A 22,954-nucleotide genomic window follows, 5' to 3' on the forward strand; every position below is an offset into this window, starting at 1 on the left:
TTTAAATGCAATTTACTTTTTCAGTATACACAAATATTCTATGGTACAATAAGATATACTCTAGAAAATTTCAGAAAGATCGGTTAAGAAAAAACCAAAGTTATATGCAACTGCGCAATTGAATAGAGCAGCATCTTTAAGAATTTCTGCTTCGCATTCTAACAGCATGGTAATTGCGACTTTTGTAATGCTATTTTAGTTCCTTTTTTTATCATAAGTACTTAATTATTGGCTTGGCTGCTCAGTAGAGGCATAGCAAGTGGTGCAGTCTGTCGCGAGCGCGAGTCCTACCGAGGAAAGCATTTTTTTTTGCTGGTGCAGCTGTTGAGTAGAGTCGACAGCATGTAATGCGGTCAGTTGCGAGTTCGAACCCTGCCAAGGGTACTTTATATAAAATTTACTTGGTGTTGAAATAAGAGGGTTCAGGGTATTACTCAGTCGGGAGCTACTGACTAGAACCTCTTACTTGTTTATGTACATGTTTATTGTATTGAATAAAAAATAGCATATATTTTTATTACAACACAGTTACTTAGGTGTTGTTTTGCCAAGCCTAGTTGTGTCCTCAGGCTTTATCGTCGACAAACGTCAAAGGCGTCTTCTTTGAGTAAGGCTGCATCGTCACGTAGGAAGTCGAGGGGCTCAAAGTACACCGAGTGTACCAGTTGGCTATGCTTGTCGAAGTTAATAAATTTGCGATGCGCTTTAGCTGTCGTTTCTTTGGGAACCATTGACTGCTTGGAATTATCGGGTGTTTACTACCATCGGTCCCTATGACTACTACCTTACCTATATGTAAGCAAGGCAATTATTGTTCACTTTCGACGTGCTAGTTTTTCATTTGATTTGCAGCAAATTTTATAATGAGAAACTTGCTAAGTGGGAAAGCAAATGGGATTGCAAAAAATTACCTTCGTGGCCATTGTTATCGCGGTTTTTAATAAATAGAGGTATGAACTTTTCTAATCGAGAAGTTTGGCGGAATGTTTCTCGACCCAACGAAACTAATTAAAGAAAGCTAGCTTAGCTGTAACAAGCACACATGGGTTAAAGGCAAACTCAAAATGTAAAGAATTAACAGCCTTGCAGTGCTTTCAGGAGTTTAATAGATAGTGCTATAAGCGGCATATAACGAGGAGTTGCAAAGCCATCGCTATGCCATATTCAACAAACCTCATCATGAATTGCTTCATCGTAAAGTCTTGGATAGCGTAGATTATGTGCATAATGGCAGATCACAACGACTTTTTTTGCATAGCGCACTATTAAAAACGTCATCGGTAAGTCTCCTAGCGACCGCCGTGGTTTTAGCTAGGACTAGACGCATCGACTTCTTCATGAAGCTATACCCAACGAGGGAATTCGCCAACACAGCGTTCTGTTCGAAGCCATTAAAATACAAATAGGAAGAGACGCGCAGAGTGTCATGCAGTTATCCACTGCCAACACCTGGACCGAATTGAGGTCGGCGCTCATCTCAAGGTTCAAAACGCAAACGCCATGCGAATAGCTCTTAACAATAATCTACAATACAGCATTTACCGGAAGTATTCGTAAGTTTTTAGAAGAACTAGAATATAAGTCATTTGTCATATCTAATAAGTTAATACTAGAAGATAATCAGATGAATACTATGTTGTATACAAATGCATTAAAGAACACAGTCAAAGACGTTATTATGAGGAAGTTGCCGATAGGTTATTCATGACGTTGGCTCGTCATAATATAACGACAGTTTCAAAATTAAAACAGGTAGCTCAAAGAGAAACCCAGCAAACTTTGCCCCACTAATCAGAAATTTTATTTACATAATTTTTCACAAAATTATGACGTATTATTAAGTAGAGACTTCTTTCTTTCTTTCAAGCCCTAATAGGCTACAAAGATAAAACCATACGGATAAATGAGTATACATTTACCATGCAAGACAATTCGAAAAGCGAATTGCCGGCGAATGAGTCAAGAATTGAGTACCCCGATCATCTAAACGATGAGGAGGAAGGTAAACTAACAAAAATCTTACATGAATTTGGTGATATTCAATACCGAGAAGGTTAAAATTCCTTCACTTCACAAGTACGGTTAAACATGTCATCCAAACCAGACATGAAGATCCGGCTTATAAAAAACCATACGTCTGTGCCCAAACATTCGACCAGATCAATGATATGATCAAACAAGGGATAATTCGCAAGTCGAAATCCCCTTACTGTTCGCCAATTTGGATCATACCCAAAGAGATGAATGCAAACAAATATTTAGGATAGTCATTTTTCAACCTAATGGGTAAACCAATATAAATCAATGCAGATAAAGATTCAGCATTCATGTGCGTAGCACTCCAACTATGGTTACAGTCCGAAAAGGTCCAAATAACTATAACTACTAGTAAAAATGGAATTTCTGATATTGAGAGATTTCACAAAACACTTTGGGAGAAGTTAAGAATAACAGCAACATCCAATCCAACAGCAAATCCGATCCAGTAAATAAATTAACAAAATTTGAAACGATACTTTATACGTATAATCATAAGACAAACCATAATACAACTGGTAGAACACCAGCCAATATCTCCATATATGCCGGAACACCCGCATATAATACCCAAAAAAATAAACATAATAAAATAGCAAATTTAAACAAAAAACGCCAACAGGTTGAAATAGACACTAGATTTAAAGAATCACCCCTAGTCAGACCTAAAACTACAACCCCATTCAAGAAGCAAATACGCAAATACGATAATTCCAGATCAAATGGCCAAGAAAGCCCAACTTAAACTGACAGAATATTTATTATTTTTGCTAATAAGCACCTTCATCCGAGAAGTCCAACCACAAAGCTTAGAAATCAATCCAACCCAATCTAAAAATGACCACTTAATCTTTAAGACAGGAGTAATACACTTACCCGTAAACTATGAATACCATTATCTGTCTCTAAATATAAGTAAAACAGAACAAACTTATAACAAAATAATAAAACAAGCCGAAGAATATGAGACATACCTACAGATAAGATACTTAAAAGAAAAATTAAAAAGAGAAATGAAAAAAATTACTAAAACATGACACTTTACAGCATGTTAATTTGGAAAAACTATTAAGTATCAAAACTTCGACGTGGTTAAAAACAGACACCAACGAAATTTTAATCATTTCCCATATTCCACGAGAGATCATCAAAACACCAATCTTTGAGATAACGATAATAATATATTAACAGAAGTCATCCATGACAAATACTTCATACAAAACAAACAAGCGTACACGGCAAACACAAAAGAATTAATTACAAATAAATTCATAACAGGAATTTTGAATCAAGCCACAACCGAATGTAGCTATACAAAAACAAGAACAAATTTTGAAATCAATTACATCGAGCCAAATATGCTCATTACTTAGAACCTACCCAAAACACTTTTGAGACAGATTTGCATCAATAGAGAAATAATAGTAGAAGAAGAAATCGTAAAAGAACTTACAAAAATGTACAACACCTTCCAAATTGTAAAAGTAACAATACTTTGTATAATTATAAGCGTTATAATATTGTATATTATCTATAAGTTCAAAGCATTACCCCAATGAATACTTGTCAAATATAAAAAACAACAAGTAAGAGGTTCTAGTCGGGAGCTCCCGACTAGGGGATACCCTGAATCCTCCTCTTCCAACATCAAATGCATATATATATTCTATTTTATAAGTTATATGTCAAGTTTGGCGATTCTAGCTCTTGTTATTTACCAAAATTGCCCAAAAAACAGGATATCGATATCGATTTTTATGAATTGCTTGGAAATGGAGTAAGTTATCGATTATCGGAAACAAACTCGATCTGCGCGGGCACTAGGAGCATCTACATCTAAAATTTCAAGTCTGTAGCCCTTATAGGTTTTGAGATCCTTGCGTTCATTTATACGGACATAAAGACAGGCGGACATGGCTAGATCGACTGGGCTATTGATGCTGATCAAGAATATATATACTTTATGGGGTCGGAGATGCTTTCTTCTGCCTGTTACATACATTTGGATTTTGCACAAATACAATATAGCCTTATACCCATTTTGAATGGGTTCAGGATATAAAAATAAGAATTACAAATTGCAGAACCAATAAATATACAAACACATGAAAATATTATAACAGCCACTTAAATGAAACCGATAATATTATAATTAGCAATAATCGAACATTATACCCGAAAATGTCCACCTAGGGACAGGCTTATTTCTTAGGGATGGGGAAGTGACATATGTACCACTCCCCCAACATATACTATAAGTATACATACACTCATGTATCCTAATACAGCATATATAACATATGTCCACAGCACCTATGGCCAACCCCTTACACATCAGCCCTAGCAACTAAGCGCACCACGTATGTAACATGAGACACCCCAATTTGAAAATAACAATTCTGGCGTGGGACAATCGTTATTTCCACCAAATGCCCAATTTGCCAACGCAGCTCAAATTCAGGCTCTTAGAATATTCTAGAAACTCATTAAAGAACGAGAGTATTGTTTAAAGAGAGCGAGCTCATGATCTCGAGCCCTCAGCCGAGGTTTGCTAAGCGTTGACAAAATTATAGAAGTGGAGTTTTACTGAAGACGTTGAACCGTCAAGTTGCATCGTGTACAAACTGTAAATTCCAATAAGCCAGCGTGGTCTAAATAAAGTAATATTTTTTTTGAGCTACGCGTATTGGTTTATGTAATTATATCTAATATTGTAGAAGCAACATATTTGGTGACTTTACCTCTTAATATTCACCCAATTTGCTCAAAAAAAAGGATGTCGATATAGATTTTTACTGATTGCTTGGAAACGGACGGTCGGTCGTACGGACAGACAGACAGATGGAAATGGCTAGATCGATTCGGCTAATGATGCTGATCAAGAATATATATACTTTAAGGGGTCGGTGCCAATAATGAAATTTCCTTTTGCGCCCATGATCTGCTCATTCATACACATTTGTATTTGTGTCTGTGTGTAGAAGCCAAAATCAGAAATCCAAATACCTTGTCAAATATGCATCGGACAGGCAGTCAGTCAAGCAACAGTCACGCAAACGCATAAATTGTTCTATTCATATACAAAATATGCAAGTCTGCGTAAATATAGCAAGTTCAAAGAATCATAAATGCACACATGCTCAGGTACCGTTACCAAATCAACGAGTAAAATGCAAGAATTTCGCATCGATGGGGCAAACCCTTTCTTTATTTCATATAACGCGTGCCTTCAAGAAGGTAGAAATGCCACCGACTTTTGTAAATATTGAATTTCTGCGCATTTTTGCTTGTGCCGAAATTCACATACATGCACACACTTAAACGATCCCTTAACATGAAAAGAGATCATTAAGAGCACTGAGAATAAGTGGGAGCGAGATAAAAGCAACCAGCGATGCCATTCTATAGAACAAATCATATGGAAAAGAGAAAGCCAGAGCAGTTTCCTGTAGAGTTAGCGAATAAGACTCGTGAGCTCGCGATTTTGGACCAGATGTCTTCTAATTTTTTGCCCCCAATGGACGTTTAGCCTGTCCAGTCTATATTTTGTTTGGTTAGTGATACTAGTGAAAGTCATTTCTGTGTGTTGGATGTATTCTAGGTCGGTGTGGTCAACAATGCTGGATTTTATAAAGTGTACTTCGATAGAGGGATCGTTAGCACTAAATTACTTATTTCCGTGTTGTATTCATGTAACTTTTAATAAATGGCTGACAGTGTGCGTTTATTGAGTACGCCGGCGGTCACCTGTAAGGCTGTCCCCAATAAATTCAGACTTTTACCACTCTGGGATTTGTGTCTGGTGTCTAATTGAAGTCTCGCAGAGAAGGGGACGTCTAAAGTTTTTATATTTGCAATGGAGTGCACCGATTTATTGTACTCCGCCGTAGCCTGGAAGATAATCGATTGCTTGATTCACCTGCGTAGCTTTATTAACATCTATCTATTTGTAGAAGAGTACGATGAAACCCCTCAACTTGGCCATTCGATGTGCTACGGAGAAGGGCCAATGGCAATGTTAAACCCAAGAGGATTCAAGAGTTGGTCTCAAATAATAATGCAGGCACATTGTTATCTGAATCAAGTTCATTAGTATCATATATGGCGTCTTCACGTCCTCAATGGTACACGACCTTATGGATTGCGTTATCCCATACTTAGAAAATGCATGTTAAGATTTTTATTTCTTATTGGTCGAGAAAATGTCAATGTGTAACATTTCCTCTGGTGATGAAATGGTAAGTGTTTGGAAATTGATTGATAAAAAATCAAAAAAGCAAAATCAAACACAAAACAAAATAAATAATGCTCATTCAGCATAGCAAGCAGCAACAAATCAGCTGCACAACAACAACAGTGCGCATGAAACCCCATTTTCTTCGTCGTCTGTTTCGATCTTTGAAATTTGTATGCCACTGTGTTTGTTGCCCGTTTCTCTATCGTTCCTACAAGGCAGCGCGTAGAAACATCAACAACCCAATTTGGCTACTTGCAGAACCAAGTCGGCGCAAATAGATAGAAAATTCGAATGCCAGCAGGCCATGACATCCAAATTGAAGGGTTACGCAACACCGCGCACTAAAATCATATATTATGACGTCCCATTTCATATAATTTCATTTCTTGTGTTGCTTAGAATATCTTCCAACTTTTATTATATACATTTTAATTCATTTTTAATAGGGTCTTTTATAATAATGAATTTATATAAAAATGTATAAGCTTTCTGTACGCAACGATCACAACAGTATCTTGCAATCTTCTTAAATTCTTTTGGCTACATACATGTTACTTTTCACCGAAATGTGTGAGTTGAGGCACACATACCAACAAGTATTTGGTGCGTCGAGGTTTTGATACACTTATTTATAGAAATGGGATACAATATGCTTGTACTAAAAGTTGCACATTTAATACGAAATTATATTTTTCTCAGACATGGGATCAAAAATTTTATATAACAAGGTCAGTCTTTTTGGTTACAGCACGGATCAATAGTTAAAATACCCTTTTTTGAGGAAGGGTGCCTTGCTGGTCAAAAAATGAAAAATTATAAAAATCTGACGGGTTGCTTGCAAGTTGAAAGCGAGTGGATGAGAAGAAGACATGACTTTGTGACTTTGCGAAGCAGTACAACCATGAGTTAAAAGAGTGAAGAAGCTAATATCATAGGCTGTAGCCTCAAACCAAAAAGGCATAGCAATGACATTATTTACGGTGTGCTTTTTGCATTGTTATCTTGTTTGTTTTGATTATGGTTGTTGTTGGTTCTTATAGAAAATATTCTGAAGGTTTCTCTGAATTTTCGGCAGCGGCAGAAGTACCTATAGACAGCTGGGTGTTGTCTTTCCTACTTGTGTTTGCAACCTCGATATCTTGCATCAAGTATTTTGTACTTCTCTGTATATTTATTGTTCAATTGAGGTTAGCTAGGTTCTTGTTTCGTCGGGTGCTTGTTGTATTTTGCATCAAATTTTCCAGTTAAGGCCCACCTTATTACTTCTTTACAAACTCGTTGGGTAAGGCGACATTAGGGAAGTAACAATGAATTGCGTTTACATTATCTGAACTTACGACAGCTTTAATATCTACGAAAAGGTATTTGGTATTCGTAAAATTTATATTGTGACGTCTTTTCCCCGAACAAATCTATTTTTTCTCCATAGAAAACACACTTCCCCTAGCACAACCTGATGTTTTAAGCAAGTTTTAAAGTGTACGTCAGGGATACCTCGCTGAGCATTGGAGCCGCGCCTTGTTATTTGGGCGGAAAGCTCGTTTCTCTTTGATTGTTTGTATAATATATTTGCTTCTGTATCGATGCGAATTTTTTAACGCTTATTCTTTTCGTTGCGGTTTTTGTTTTTGCGGAAATTGTTTTTATTGTTCGCCCATTTTGAGACCACTGCCGTGATCTGACACATCAGGAGTCAGGTCAGAAGACTTGTTATTTCCTCCTTGGTGGAAATGGGGGTCAAAGATATGATGGATGACGTTTCGCGCTAAAATTCATATTCAAGGATCTAAATGAAAAATTAATTTGGGACGTGTTTCACACTCTTTGCAGAATAAAAGCATCCTCGGTAGAAATGCGATTCTAAGATGTTTTGGTGCATTTGTAAGTTTTGACCGATTCACCTCAAATTTTTTTCAGAGCTCTACATAAGAACATAATACATGTATAAGCGATTGTTGAATTCCACCCGCAAGTATGGAAAAATCAAACACGTTTGTATGAATCTTTTAAGCGTATCATCCGATCGGCCTTAAACTGAATTTTAAAAATCTTAGTTCTTGGGGGTCAAAAATTTGGTGGACGTTTCGCGCTCAAATTCATTTGCAAGGATCTATATAAAAAATCATGTGTTTCGATAAATTTTAACTCTCTTCGCAGAAGAGCAATTCAATGATTTTCTGTGCGAAGTTTTAACTGGTGTCCGTGTTGCTTCAAACTTATTTTCAAAGCGCTCCATAAGAACTTCATGAATATGTGTTTCAGCGTTTTGGAAAATTCCACCCACGACGGTCGTTAATTAAAAAAAAATGTTTGCATGAAACTATTTTGCTAAATCCATCCCTTTCTTGGAAAATCCATCCCTTTTTGGTGAAAAGGGGTGTCATTCCAATTATTGATTGACTGTCCAATCAGGTTCAAAATCATTTTTAAAGCTTTTCGAGAACATTTATTTTATACATGCCACGGGCAAGGCCGGGCTATACCCGCTAGTATATTTATATATACTATTCAAGCAGCAACATCACAAAGTTTTTATTTTTTCTTTTAAAACCACGATTTGTTCAAGATATTGATCATTATCGTTAAAAATTTCAAAAATCTAATTTATTTATTTATTACCCAATGCTGATAGCTTTCAGCTTATCTTAAATTAAATATTATCTTAAATAACTAATTAAATAGAAAATATGAAACTTAAAGAAAATATTAATTAATTAATTTGTTTTAAAGAAAAAATGCTTTAAGCTTATGTTTATATTGTTTAATAATATGGGCAGAAACATTGAAATGCATTTTAGTTGGTAGATTGTTATAAAAGTTTAATGATCTGTTCATAGACTCTTTGCTTGCATAACAATTAAATTAAATTATTTAAAAAAAGTACCCTCTTCTTCCAACATCAAATATATATATGTATATATTCTACTTTAGAATTTCAAGTTTCTAGCTCTTATAGGTTCTGAGATCCTTGCGTTCATACATACGGACGGACGGACGGACGGACGGGCGGGCGGACGGACAGACAGACGGACACGGCTATTGATGCTTATCAAGAATATATATGCTTTATGGGGTCGGAGAAGCTTTCTTCTGCCTGTTACATACATTTGGATTTTGCACAAATACAATATACCCTTATACCCATTTTTAATGGGTTTAGGGTATAAAAAAGTAACGCTGCTATCACTCTTCTATCTTCCACAGATAATAAATATAGTAATCGACGCCTATCTCTGTATAGTGGTAACAGGGTCAGTAAAGTTAAGGAAATGTAAATTAAATTTTTAAACCGTTTTTGCAGTCTTTCAATTATATTTGGGGGTCTTTAAACTGGGTTGAATTGCACCTATCAAATCCAGACATCGCATACGCCGTAGACATAATGTATATTTATATCCTGAATGAATAAGAACTTACAGTAAAAAATTACTCATTCTGATTAACGAGTAAGTTCTTGCCCATTAATGAAATCGGATGAAAAAATGGCATAAATATATTTGCTAAATTTGATGATAATGCTGAGCCAAAATGCATTTGAATATTTTAAGGTCATCGGCAAATAAGAGACAATCGGACGTACGGAAGCAACTCCCTGTATGAATAATAAACAATTTAAATAGAAGCGAACCAAGAAAACTTCCCTGAGGTACCCTAGAAGATGCAATATAAGGTGCGGACAAATTTTTGTTGATACGTACGTGATAATAACGATTTTCTTAACGAAAACGACCTGACGTGCCCTATTGAAAGCTTTAGTAATGTCAGTGCATACTGCATTAAACTAACGACGCTCGAGAGATATGTTTAAAGACCGTTCGCTCGAATAGAAATATTACTTAATTTTGCAATGCACTATAATTATAAAAATCGCATTTGACGTGATTGTACAGTCGAATCCCGATAATTCGTCTCAATAATTCGTAAAAAATGCTGTCCCTTTAAAAAATATTCGTTAATTTGTAAAGACTCCGTACATTTTGGTCCTTCGCAACGCTTAGAATATTGAACATCTTATAAATTGAAATTTGGTTGTAAATTTTTTGTCGGTAAATCACTGTTGCAGAGCGCTATACCGCCTTTAATAGCACAAAAACGTACGCATAAGACGTTATCAACCTAGCAAAAACATTGCATTATGTCAGACATTGATAATTGAACAAAAAAAATCGAGGTGGCAAATAACTCCATCGACAATAACATCGTTTATACCCAAAAAAGTTTTTATTCTGTAAACATCCTTTTGTAGTAAACTGGAGCGCCAGAAACATGCCGAATACCCAGAAAAGTCTTTACTCTTGTGGTTTACACAATGTCATCAGAGTTATTTAAAGAAAAAGCTTAGATTTTTGCCAAAACTTAGAACATAACAAAGTTTTTTAAAAAAAAAGCTTTGATTTTTGCCAAAGCTATGAACATAACAGAGTTTAGGGCAAACAGTGGTTAGCAGGATCGTTTTAATCACCGACACAATATCCGATTTAAAAATATGTGCGGCGAAAGTTCGTCGTATCGGCGTATTTTCTGAATGGAACGAAAAGTTGAGTGATCTGATAAACGATTATAAAGCTAAGGATATATATATACATAATACACGAATTGCTTATAAAGTTTGGAAAATTATTAGCATTTTGTGTGTTCAAAACTGCTTTCCTTCCTTCCCTAATAAACGACTAGCGGGTATAGCCCGGCCTTGCCAGTGACACGTATAAGATAAATGCTCTTGAAAAGCTTTGAAAACGATTTTGAATCTAATCGGACGATAAATAAATAACTTGCATTCAAAAGTGTTCCGCCAATTTACCACTGTTGCGGGTGGAATTTCCCAAGTCGTAGAAACACGTATTCATTTAGTTTGTATGTATAGCTGTCAAAATAATTTGAAGGAAATCGGAAATAAATTAAAACATTACCAAACATTAAACTTCAAACATTGAATTGCACTTTTTACCGAGAATGCTTTGATTCTACGAAAATTGTAAAACAGGTCTCAAATGATTTTTCTTATGGATCATTGGAAATTAGCTTAAGCGCGAAATGTCACCTACCAAATCACCCATTTCCACCAAGAAGCGATGGATTTTCCAAAAAGTGCGAAACAACCCTGAAGCGAATTTGAGCAAAGATCTTTGAAAATGAGTTTGACGCCGATCCGATAATTAGCAAGAAAGTTTCATGCAAACATTTTTTGTGGGTGAAATTTCCCAAATTGCTGAAACTCGTATTCATTAAGTTCTTACAGAGCTCTTTGAAAATAAGTATGAATGAAATCGGACACCACTTTAAACTTCGCCAAAAAAATTTTTTAATCGCATTTCTACCGAAGAAGTTTAGATTTTGCGAAAAAAGTGAAACACGTTTCAAATGATTTTACATATAGATCCTTGGAAATGAATTTGCGGGCGAAACGTCACCCATTAAACCTCTGACCCCCATTTCCACCAAGAAGGAACACATTTTTGAAAAAGTATGAAATACCCCTGCATTGAATTTGAACAAAGATTTTTGAAATTATGTTTAAGGCCGATCGGATGGGACGCATAAAAGATTTATATCAAGGTTTTTAAACTTTTTCATACATGCGGGTGGAATTTCAAAAATCGTTTAAACACGTTTTCATTAAGTTCTTATGTAGAGCTCTGAAAATTAATTTGAGGTAAATCGGACAAAACTTACAACTGCACCAAACAATCCAGACGGACAGACAGGCAGACGAACATGGCTAGATCGACTCGGCTAATTATGCTGCTGCCTGTTACATACGTATGCATGAACATAACCCTTATTAACCATTACTAATAGGTTCAGCGTATAAAATACCAACGCCAAAAATAAACAAAGAAAAATTATTTCAACGATCAGATTTAATGTAATGTATACGATGAATGTTGATTTTTTTGTTCGAATGAATCCACTTAATTATTATTATTATTAACCATTACTAATAGGTTCAGCGTATAAAATACCAACGCCAAAAATAAACAAAGAAAAATTATTTCAACGATCAGATTTAATGTAATGTATACGATGAATGTTGATTTTTTTGTTCGAATGAATCCACTTAATATTTAACTATAATATTACATTATTATTATTTAGCTTTTAATTTATAAAATATAATATATGTATAAATGTCCATTAAAACACGTTGAAACATTATAGTTTTTATCTAATTGAATGCCTGGCCTGGCAATCCTAACAGCCAGTAAGCCGACAGCGGTGAACTGACTGATCCCAAACAGAGACTCATGCCTTTGAAAGTTGTTACAGACTAAAACTTGAAAGGGGTCTGAGAGAAACAATCAATAATATCTTCACGGATAGCTTAACTCCAACTCGAACTCTCCTTACGAGGAATAACCTCGAAATCTGTAGTAGACTGTTGGAATTGTCTCCACAAGTAACACTCAGTTGGGCCACTGTAACTGCGGTATCTTCGGCAACGAATAGAGAGCGAGCTCGGAAAAGCCGGTTCGATAGCTGCTCTAATTGGCCCAAAATTTTTCTGGCGGATTCAAAGAAGAAGAGATTATTTGAGCTGACTGGTCGCCTGCTTATCAAGGCACCACGCAGTAAAATATCATCTGCAGCCTTTGATTGAAGGAAGACGAAACGGATATTCACATTGACTGTGTGTGTACTATTACTTTGGGTAGAAGGAACAATCTAGGTAAAGAGTTTACCTTCCCAGCTCAGGTCAGAATTATTAAGCGAGAGTACTGCTTCACTTAGTAAAAAATATTTTACAGCACCTGCCAAAATTACAGAGCCCAGGCAAAATAAAAAGTCTAATGTATATATCACATGTATTGAACCGATTTTTATATTAATAACTATGCAAGGATAAAAGTCCCTATACAAGTACTTACGTATGTATATACAAATGTATATTTTCAAGTGTTGTTTTGTATGTGTTTACGTTGCCTGGGAGTGTATAACTGTTAATTTAACAGTATATAGAAAACATTTTCTTGTTTCTTTTTATTTTATAAACTTTTTATATAATTATTTCACATTTTATATGCTAGTAGTTGTAGATACATACATTGACGAATATAAAAATATTGCACTCACACTTTTTCTAAAATATAAGAGAATTTGAACAAATTCGGTTGTTTGCTTAAATTCCAATTTATATATTGCTCTTAAAATTTATATAACATTTAAAAACCTTTATGTTATTGTAAACACTTTAACCCGTTATGAGTAGATAACCAAGCTGAATGAATAATTTCAGAGAACTGTGAGACGTATGCAGGTAATCACAACTTGCTTTTCTCTAAAGTAAAAATTCAAAGAGTGCAAAATAGCAACCCCCAAAACAGCTGCTACCATTAAGTGATAGCAGACATTAGGTTTCAAAATTTTGAATTATAATCACATTCTTTTATCGAATTAAAAAAATCGATTGGTATTAAAAACGTATTTTTTAAATATTTCTTTTGTTATTATAAACATATTACAAATATATTTTCAGAATTAAAATTTATTTGCAAGGTATATTTTTAAATACGATAGCTTTTATTTTAAAACAATATCTGAGTACTTATACCGACTTACGTGCAAACGACGTAAAAATTGTGACAATTGTGACATATAAAAAATACTTATATTTTTACATAATGCAACATAAATAAATTCAGGAATCGTACGAAAACTACCCCACCATGGGATTGCGGTTGCATTCATGTTTTGTGCACATGCGCACAATGAAAAACTTTTATTTCTTAAGGATTAAAGAAAAAAATAAAAAATAAATATCGAGACAATTACAAAAATGACCTGTTTAATATTAACTAATTTTGGTTTTGTTAGTCATAACGAGTGAGGAGGTTGTATTTTTGGCTATAACTCTTAGAATATAAATGCAATTACATACATTCATACCTATGTTTGTACCAAAGACTTGCAATTTTATAACTACGGTATTTGGGAGCTAGGAAATCTATATTTGACACAGATTGATTGTAAAAACAACCAAATTGGGAATGCATTCCTACATTTGGTATTATCGGCAGCGAAGATATTTATTTATTAGGTAGTCTTATATCGATACGTTGTTTGGCAAGGACACCTAGTCTCAAAGAGCGAGAGTGTTGCAATGACAGAGCATTGGCGATTGCCCGCACGATTCGCTCAGTTTAATGAGAGGGACGGGAGCGAATAAGGTGCCCTGTGAGATGTCCTTAACCTTTATCTAGGCCGTTGACTGATATATGCAGTTGGGCAGCTATGGTAACCACGTTTTAAATGTATACGTGTGCCAAAATTGGGCATTGATCACGTTGCTGCCAGTTCAATTTTGGTTGCCATTATTTTTGCGATTAAAAAGAAAAATAAAAAAATTTCAGCCAAAACATTTAACTTACCTGAATCTGAAAACTTAACAAATTATCGGTCCGAAATAATTTTTAAACTTTAACATGGGTAAGCCGTTTTTTGGCTAATATATTTAACAAGGAGAATGAAGCGTACTTGACACCATGAAGTACATTTATTCTTAATCAGCATCAATAGCCGTGTGGATCTAGCCATGTCCGTCTATCTGTTCGTCCGTCCGTCCGTCCGTCCGTCCGTCTGTCTGTATGTACATATGAACGCAAGGATACATACAGTGTTATTACTAACGGAAAAAACTAATTTTGTAAAGTAAGTAAATGTATGTGCTTAAAAGCAGGATTTTCTTCACATCTTATACATTTCGATTCTTTATTTTTCCTGGAACTAAACGCCATAAATATCATTTCAATAACATTATCCAAATATTTTACAGATTTAAAAAACTATAAACATTTAAATTTTATACTGTCAATTAAATGTTTTTATAGCTACGGTAAATTGCTGGTCGGTCTCTTTTGTTCGATCCCGTTAGATTTGGAAGCCAAAACGCTTGGCTTCACTTGTGTCTTCGACTTTTCTAGTTATTTTCTATTGGAATTTGTAACGCTTAGCTTTACTAAAAATAAAATGCCGGGAAAAATAATAACTTTATGAGGGAAATAAGCCAATTTACATTGTTACCAATGCAATGATCCGAAGCATAAAGCTCATATGGTGAGGTTGTGGGTGTTATACAACAGTGGAAAGGTATTGGAAACTCCACCACAAAGTATGTATCCAATAGAAAATGTTTGATCATATTTAAAAAAAAAAGCGGAAAGCGAAGTCCAAAATCAAAATCTGATATCATTTTATGCCGTTTAGTTCTGGGGAAAAAAAGAATCGAAATAAATTAGATGTGAAAAAAATCTCACTTTTAAGTACATTTATATTCAATTAAAACCAAAAAATAAATTTTTCTTCTTGAGTAAAAACATTTTATCGACATACTGTATGTACATATGTACATTTATGTATGTCAATATGTATAAAATAAGATTTATGTAAGAAGTCCTCGCGGATTTTTGTTATATGACTTTATTTTGATTTTTTTTTTGTATTATTTCTACAAAACTAGGCCGATACGCCGTGGCGAGTCAGTTAATTTATGCGGGAATCCGCTGGGCCGTGTGCCTCAGTAAAAGCTGGATTAAAAACAATATTTACAAAAGATTGATCAAAATTACCTAAGCTATTGTGTGCTTTTTACAACGGCCGCTAGAACATCCGGCCCAGAGCTATGTCAGCTTCTGTGGCTGGTGTTATATTGCATTTTGCTGACCCCTGTTAACTCGTAAGAACATCCAGCCCAGTGCTATATCAGCATGTCGTTGGCCTCTGATAACTGCTCACCTTTAAAGTTAACGCCGCCCTGGGCCGCTCCTATCTCGGCGATCACCTTCTTAATCTCCTTGGCAGACGGCATGTTTTTGGTGAGCCGACGGTAGGTGACTCCGATGCAAATTATGGTGCAACACAGAACCCAACAATTTTCGTCCTTGATATTCTTGATGATCTCCAGGTTACGTTCATTTAAGCGATGAAGGTAAGGGGTGCTCAGCACTTCTTGGTGGCCGGTGACGTTCAGAAGGGGAGATGCCGCGATGCCGGGGAACTTACTCTGGACGTTGTTGCGATTCAAGTACTTAGTTTCGTTGATCAGAGCCCAATTAACGAACGTGATTAGATTCGTTCCGTGAACCCAAGTCTCGGTACCGTTCTCAGTGCAAACCTTAGCAAGCCGGTTATTGATGATTAGAATTCCGTCATCGACCCATGTGATCGGGTCTAAGTGACTCGGCTGTATTTGGCAGTTTGTCAAGCCACCAGCATGCAGCTCTCTGGTACAAGAGCTGGTCGGTGGAAGTTAACAAAAGTTTCCTCGCGGCGTGGAAGCGCAACTCTTAGGGGCAAGCACTTGATCTCCACACTCAGCTATAATGTTGTCGTCAATTTGTAGCACAGCATTCTCATGTGCAACTTGATACACCATGACCTCTCTGCACGCCATTTTGATTATCGGCAAATTAATGATAAAGTGAAGGGCATTAAGAGATTGTAATACTTTCACGGACGCAACGCACATAAGGTCAGCTATTGAAGTACCTGTTGGTTCATCGATCCAAACAGATTTCAAATCTGCGTGATCTTGTGATATTAATTTTTGCAAGGGTAACAGCGAGGATCAAATTCTGCATTTCCATTAGCAGCATTCTATTCTAAAAGAGTTTCGTATAAATGCCCGGAATCAATCTGATTCTTTTTTGCAGCTTTCAGTAATGATTTGTTCCTGAACTTTTGTGTTCATAACTACCCATCTGTTGTTAGAGTTCACCAACTGCAATTCAATGAATTTGATCTTCTTGAAGTCACTAGCGTCAGGTGTTCCCGCAACTACTTTGAGGGCTGTGCCCAGGAAATCTAAACTTCTTGCCACCCTGTGGTGCACCCCAAGAGCTTCTAACAGATCTCTGAGGTGGGACGCATCTACGCTTAGAAGCTTTCTCATATGTGACTGCGGAAACTTTTCACATAGGTCAATTGTTTCGCTTACCATTTTCTCGTACTCAAAGATGTTTGCTGCGTGCCTGACGAAATTGAATTCCTCCCAGACCAGAACTTGGCCCTCAACAATGGTAATATTTGGCATGTGAGTAATTAGTCACACCAGCTGCCGCACCTGCCAAAAATAGAAATAGCAGAAACCCGAACCTGCGCAAGACAGACAAAACGGACCAAACTATTACTAAGTGTCTTCCTAAAGGTTATACAAGTGGCGTAAATATTAAAACTTAAAGGTGAAGCCTAGTGGCTCAAATGTTGAAACTTTTGGTTCAATTTAAGATGCATAGAATCGATGTTTTATTTCAGCTCTCGCCCTACGTAAGGTTGACCTTGTGGACCACCCTCCCTCCAATGAGAACGGTCGTGCCAATATCTGCATCTACGCTTCGTTTTCCACATAATGGCGTGAGTTTATTGCCAACCCAGCGGTTTTTTTTACTAGTAGTTTTTCGGCTACTTCAAAGACTCTATTCTGTCGCTTGTCGTTCAGCCTAGCCCGGAGCACATCGTGCGCACTCCTTAACTTTTCTGATATTTCCCCTTTAGGTTCGCCTAAGGGCACATGGAGGGCATTAACAGGTCTCTTGTTGATGACCGAATGTATTGTCCTGTTATACTCAATCGTGGCTAGCATTATAACTGCGATTGAGTCATTGATGTTTCTGTTTAGCTTGAGGCAACGTGCAAGCTCGACTAGAGTGCTATGGAAGCGCTCGACTTGGCCATTGGAGGTGCTATGCAGCGGCGGCGCATTAACAATATGGACTCCATAGTTGTTTAATAGCAGGGTCTTTATGTTTGAGAATTCATCGAAGGCTCGTTGTGGCAATAAAAATGTGGAAAAAATATTAATGTGTAGAAATTCCCCAGGAGGCGCAGGGATCGAAGTTTCTCCCAGCTCCTGTCTTTTCGGTTGCCTGTCGTATTTGGCTTCTGAGCAGATTCTACAACTTTCCGCAATATTCTTAGCCAACTTCGCCATTTCAAGGACATAGTATTCTGATAGCACTCGCGTAACATTTTCTTAAGCTGCTCTGTGCGATCTATTATGTTCGGTCACGAGAATTTCTCTCCTCTCGTCAACATTGAAGACATCTGCAACTCGGTTTTTGCAGTGCCAGAACTTTGTGCCTGGAACTAAGCGTGCGAACTAAGCCATCCTGCACCTGTGCTAGTGTGCGTAGGTTGCAATAGAGGGCATTAACTATATTTGGATTAATCAAGTCAAGGAGTTCATCTAGAAGGGCTGTGCGATCAGTGAAGCCCACTTTATGACCTACGCTTTTCTTTAATAAACGCGATTTTTGCTTTGAGTTTCTCATATTTGCCTCGTACAGGCTCTTTAAGACCCGCTCTACATGTTGGACATGAGAATTTTCGTCTTTTGAGAACACAATGACATCGTCAACATAGACTTAGCACGATTTGCCAATTTGCTCACGCAGTACGTCGTCAACAGTTCTTTGGAATATGCTGGTCACATTCTTCAACCCAAAGGGAAGTCGACAAAATTCGCAATTCCCCCTGTTAACTGCAATGGCTGTTTTTTCACGGTCACGCTCTGCTAGCATGATCTGGTGATAGCCGGATCTTAGGTGCAATGTCGAAAAGTATTTAGCTTTGCCAAAATTTCTCTAAATCATTGGGATGTTGGGCAAAGGCTATCTGTCTGCGATGGTTTTCTCGTTAGGTTTGCGAAAATCCATTTCGTGGCGCATATTCTTATTACCAAACTCGTCCGTTGCTTCTTTTCACCACCCAAATGGGGTGGTTGTAAGGGGAAACAGATTTTTTGATGACACCGTTTTTCAGAAGGCTTTGAATATCTTTATTAACGAATTCCGCTGCTCCCATGGGATAGAGGTACAGTCGAACATAAACTGGTTGTTTATCAGTGGTCCTGATGTGTTTTAGGAAAGTGCTTTTTCCGGCACCGCGAAGGCCTTATGTTTGCTTTTTAGCATCTTTAGGAATGTATCTTTTACAGCATCGAGCGCGTCGGCGCAGTCTTGGTAAAGTTAACATCCGCGCAGCTGTGGAATTCGATTTGTTCAAGTTCTGCGCCACATTTGAGTCAGCCAGAAGAAAGACAAAGCGACACTCCTGCTTGCGTGAGCACGTCGAGCCCCACAATTATGAGTGATCTTCGTGGTGCCGTGTATAGAATGGATAGAGAAGGAAGAATTTATTGAGCACACACCTTTTAGATTTTTATGTGGTCTGATATAATACTTGGAGGCGCCCGTGTCGATGAGAAATCTCATCTGGATCCCTGCTACTCTCCTACTGATGTAAAAAATTGAGAGTGTCTGAGTCATACCCGATACCATTGTCGTCGGCGATTTGCTGTTCTGCTGCTGCTGCCGAGCTAGCTTACGAACCTGAATCTTGATCAGGCTCATAAGCTGTGTGATTGACTCTCTGTTGTTGCCTCCTTTCTTGCTGACGGACCTTCAGCGTCGGGGTCACTTTTCGTTCCCTTACTTCTTGTCCTTTAGCGAAGCTAGCGTCAATGGCGTACCTCTTGCGCTAGAGCTAGGGCCGACGGTATGTCCTAAGGCTTTGCCGCGAACAGAACATCCGTCAGGCTACGCTTTAGGTCTGAGACAAAAACACGCAACGCATCATCTCTGAGCTTCGTACAGAGCCCTTGTGCCATGCTTGATTCATAGGACATGTTGACGTTATTGGTGAGAAGAGTAAGCTTTTTCTCAACCTCGTCATAGTATTGTGCAATTGTTAACGAGCCCTGTCTTAGGGTGGTCATCTCTTGCTCTATGACTTGAATGCCTCTCTTATCCCTGTATGAGACGGTTTATTATGACATCACAATCATTACTGTGCCAAACTGACCCAAAACGCCATCAGTTGCCCCTCGAATTTTGTTCTTAATAATAATGTCCGTCTAGTAGTAGCGTGAGCTGCCGTCGTACGCCTTGTAAATTTTATATACCGCTATCGCAGCTTGTCTCCAAGAAGCGTACGTCTCTGGTTCATTACAAAATGGTTCATTACAAAATGCTGGATCGGCGGTGTTTCTATACTGGCAGATATTCTGTCTGCCAATTCTTGTATCTGAGCGTTTAATGAAGCCCTCAGCTCTGCATCTCTTTGCTTCAATACTGCACTCTGTGCTTCTAAGGCGGAGGTCACTGCGGCCTGCACCAAAGCCCTAAGCTGCTCAGGCCATTCCTATTTTATACCTATTGTCTGCGATTTTTTGCGGGACGGCTGCCCTATCTAAGTTGGTGGTCTCATCTGTCTCAGATCCCCTCGCAGAGCGGTCTCTGTACCTGAAAAACGAGCTGTTCATGGACTTTACTGTCAACAATAATAACAACATAATTTCAAGGGGAAATCAGCAACAGATAATTAAATGCTGACAGAGGAGAGTTTATTGAAAATTGCTGATGGACGCAAAATTGTGTTACTCAAAGTAAGTTGGGAACACACTTACTGCAATTTTAATATTTCTCAATTATGTATTTTTGGATTTTATTTAAAATAGATCACGCAAATTGAAATAAGTTTGTTCCACATGATGGCCCACTTACATTTTCTTTGATACAACAAGGGTTGTATGTTCAACGTCTAAAACTACTGAATCCCACGCTGCAGTCACGAATGCTTTTATATGATCCCTCGCTGAAATCTTTGGTTGTTAGTTTACTTCGCTGCCCAAACCCGCTCGCGCGCTGGCTTGTTGACAAGTCGCTGGCCGAAGAACCCCAGCGGCCTCGGTGTATCAAATGGCTTTTTATTGGGCTTGCGCCGCTGACGTAAATTTATGTAGGTCAGGCACAGCTTTTATTATTTGCACTGGTATGTTGGGTATTGGTTTTACACAGCGCGAAGTGTCTATTACGGGTAGACTAGTTCTTTTCACTGCACAGCACACAAAGTATTTATAGAATAAAATGGTCCGATAAACGTTGGGCGCCAATTAATATTTAAATTAGAGGTGCTCGCTGATTTTCGTTATAGGACTTTATTTTGATTACTTGATTATTCAAAAAACAAAAAATTAATTAATTAATTATGGTTTATAAAACGCTGATACCCCGATACGCCGTGGCGAGTGAGTTAATTTATACGCGAAGTAGCTGGGACGATATGAAAGCCGGATTTAAAACAAAATTCACGAGAGATTGATCAAAAATACCTAAGCTATTATGTGCTTTTCACAACGGTCGCTAAAATGCTTAGCTTGCGCCTCGTGCGCTGCCGTCGTGCAAGAACATCCGGCCCAGAGCTTTGTCAGCATCTGTGACTGGTGTTAAATTGCATTTTGCTGACCCCTGACCCCTGTTAACTCGTTAGAACATCTGGCCCGGTGCTATATCAGCAACTGGAGCTGGTGTCGTTGGCCTCTGTGCCCGCGCAGATTGACTTTGTTTCCGATAATCGATAACATACTCCGTTTCCAAGCAATCGATAAAAATCGATATCGATATCCTGTTTTTGAGCAATTTTGGTAAATAATAAGACCTAGAGTCGCCAAGCATGATATATTGCTACGAAAGTAGTATATATATGTCAAGTATCTTTCATTTAATGCCAATCGCCACCTCCCCGCTACCACCACACAGCTATAAATCAAGTTAATAACCCAACCAGAGAGAGAGTTCTCAGTTGAGAGTGATTGACGTGTTTTACTTGTGCTCCAAGATTTTTACATATTTTTGCGCTTTAATCCTGGTTTTTATTTCAAAATTTTGCATTTTTCGGTGCTTTATTTGAAAACCTTTTATAAACTGTGCAACGTGTTATCTGTTGTGCAGCGTAAGTCTTTTAATTATTGCATTTATAGACGCGGCGTCATTTCCGTGATGTTGTTATTGCCTGTTTTGATTCTTTTCCTTTGGTGCTCCCCTGTGCATACACTTGTTTGTGCGTGTTTTCAAAATTTTTTCAATTGCTTTTCGCTCCAAGCAATTTGTATTTGTACAAATAATTGTTTTTTGAGTGTTGACTTGCTCTATCTTGTGCACCGTTTTCGTTTTGCTCTGCGCTCTCGCAACTTGCATACGCATTTAATAATTATGTCGTGCTGTAAGAAACCGTGCACGTTCAAGCAGGCTGATGATTCTGCACTGCCGCAATTTGTTAATTGCTGGCTATGTGAGAATATGATGCATGCTAAATGTGCAGTTCTCACTGGGCGTGATTGCGACAAGATCGCTGCAATTGCCAAGAAGGGCTGGGGCGGCTTGCGCTTGTTCGTGCCCAAAATGCATCGACAAGCAAATTGATTTCTCCAGAATGTATAATTCTGTGAGAAATTAATTCTTCAAATTAAATAATGTGGCTATGCAGCTCTCCAGTAATTTTGACTCGAATTTCGAGTTGCTTGGCAAATATAAATTTGGGTCCCCAACCAATCGCCGCTTGGAGCCTCAACTTTTGAAATTGCCCTCTACGTCTGTTCAGACACCTATGACTTTCTTGTCTCTTCCTAGCAACTTGGAGGTATTCCCAATGTTGTCTTTATCGCCTTCTCCAAGCGACTGTCCATTTACCCCTGTTTCTACCCCTGTAGTAGTCCCAGTAGAGCCCATACCTGATCCCGTCCCAGTTAATCATACTGCCTCAGCCCCGTCAGCTCCTGGCCGCAATGGTAGACCTGCGCGCAATCTTGCCCAGATTGTTAAAGACGATCATTGTGCCTCTTTAGCTCCTCCAACTCCTGTATTACCTACAGCCCCATCAGCGCCTACTTTAACGGTAGTTGCCCCTCGT

General features: G+C 37.6%; 1 protein-coding gene across 9 annotated transcripts in view; it reads right to left on the reverse strand.

Moving 5' to 3' along the window:
• nAChRalpha4 (nicotinic acetylcholine receptor alpha4) overlaps positions 1 to 13,887 on the reverse strand; it is a 366,112-nt gene extending 352,225 nt beyond the window's left edge. For 2 of the 9 annotated variants that reach the window (XM_070210821.1, XM_070210822.1), the window contains exon 1: positions 13,832 to 13,884. In XM_070210821.1, coding sequence (XP_070066922.1) covers positions 13,832 to 13,867 — 36 coding nt within the window. In that variant the 5' untranslated portion in view covers positions 13,868 to 13,884. Of the gene's footprint in view, positions 1 to 13,140; positions 13,615 to 13,831 lie in introns of those variants that run through there. The other 7 variants (XM_032440804.2, XR_011417140.1, XM_070210818.1 and 4 more) reach the window with 7 other exon arrangements.
• Between the last annotated feature and the right edge of the window lie 9,067 nt (positions 13,888 to 22,954).

Source organism: Drosophila virilis, unplaced genomic scaffold (genome assembly GCF_030788295.1).
Source record: "Drosophila virilis strain 15010-1051.87 unplaced genomic scaffold, Dvir_AGI_RSII-ME tig00001170, whole genome shotgun sequence".
In the NCBI taxonomy this organism is placed as follows: Eukaryota; Metazoa; Arthropoda; class Insecta; order Diptera; family Drosophilidae; genus Drosophila; species Drosophila virilis.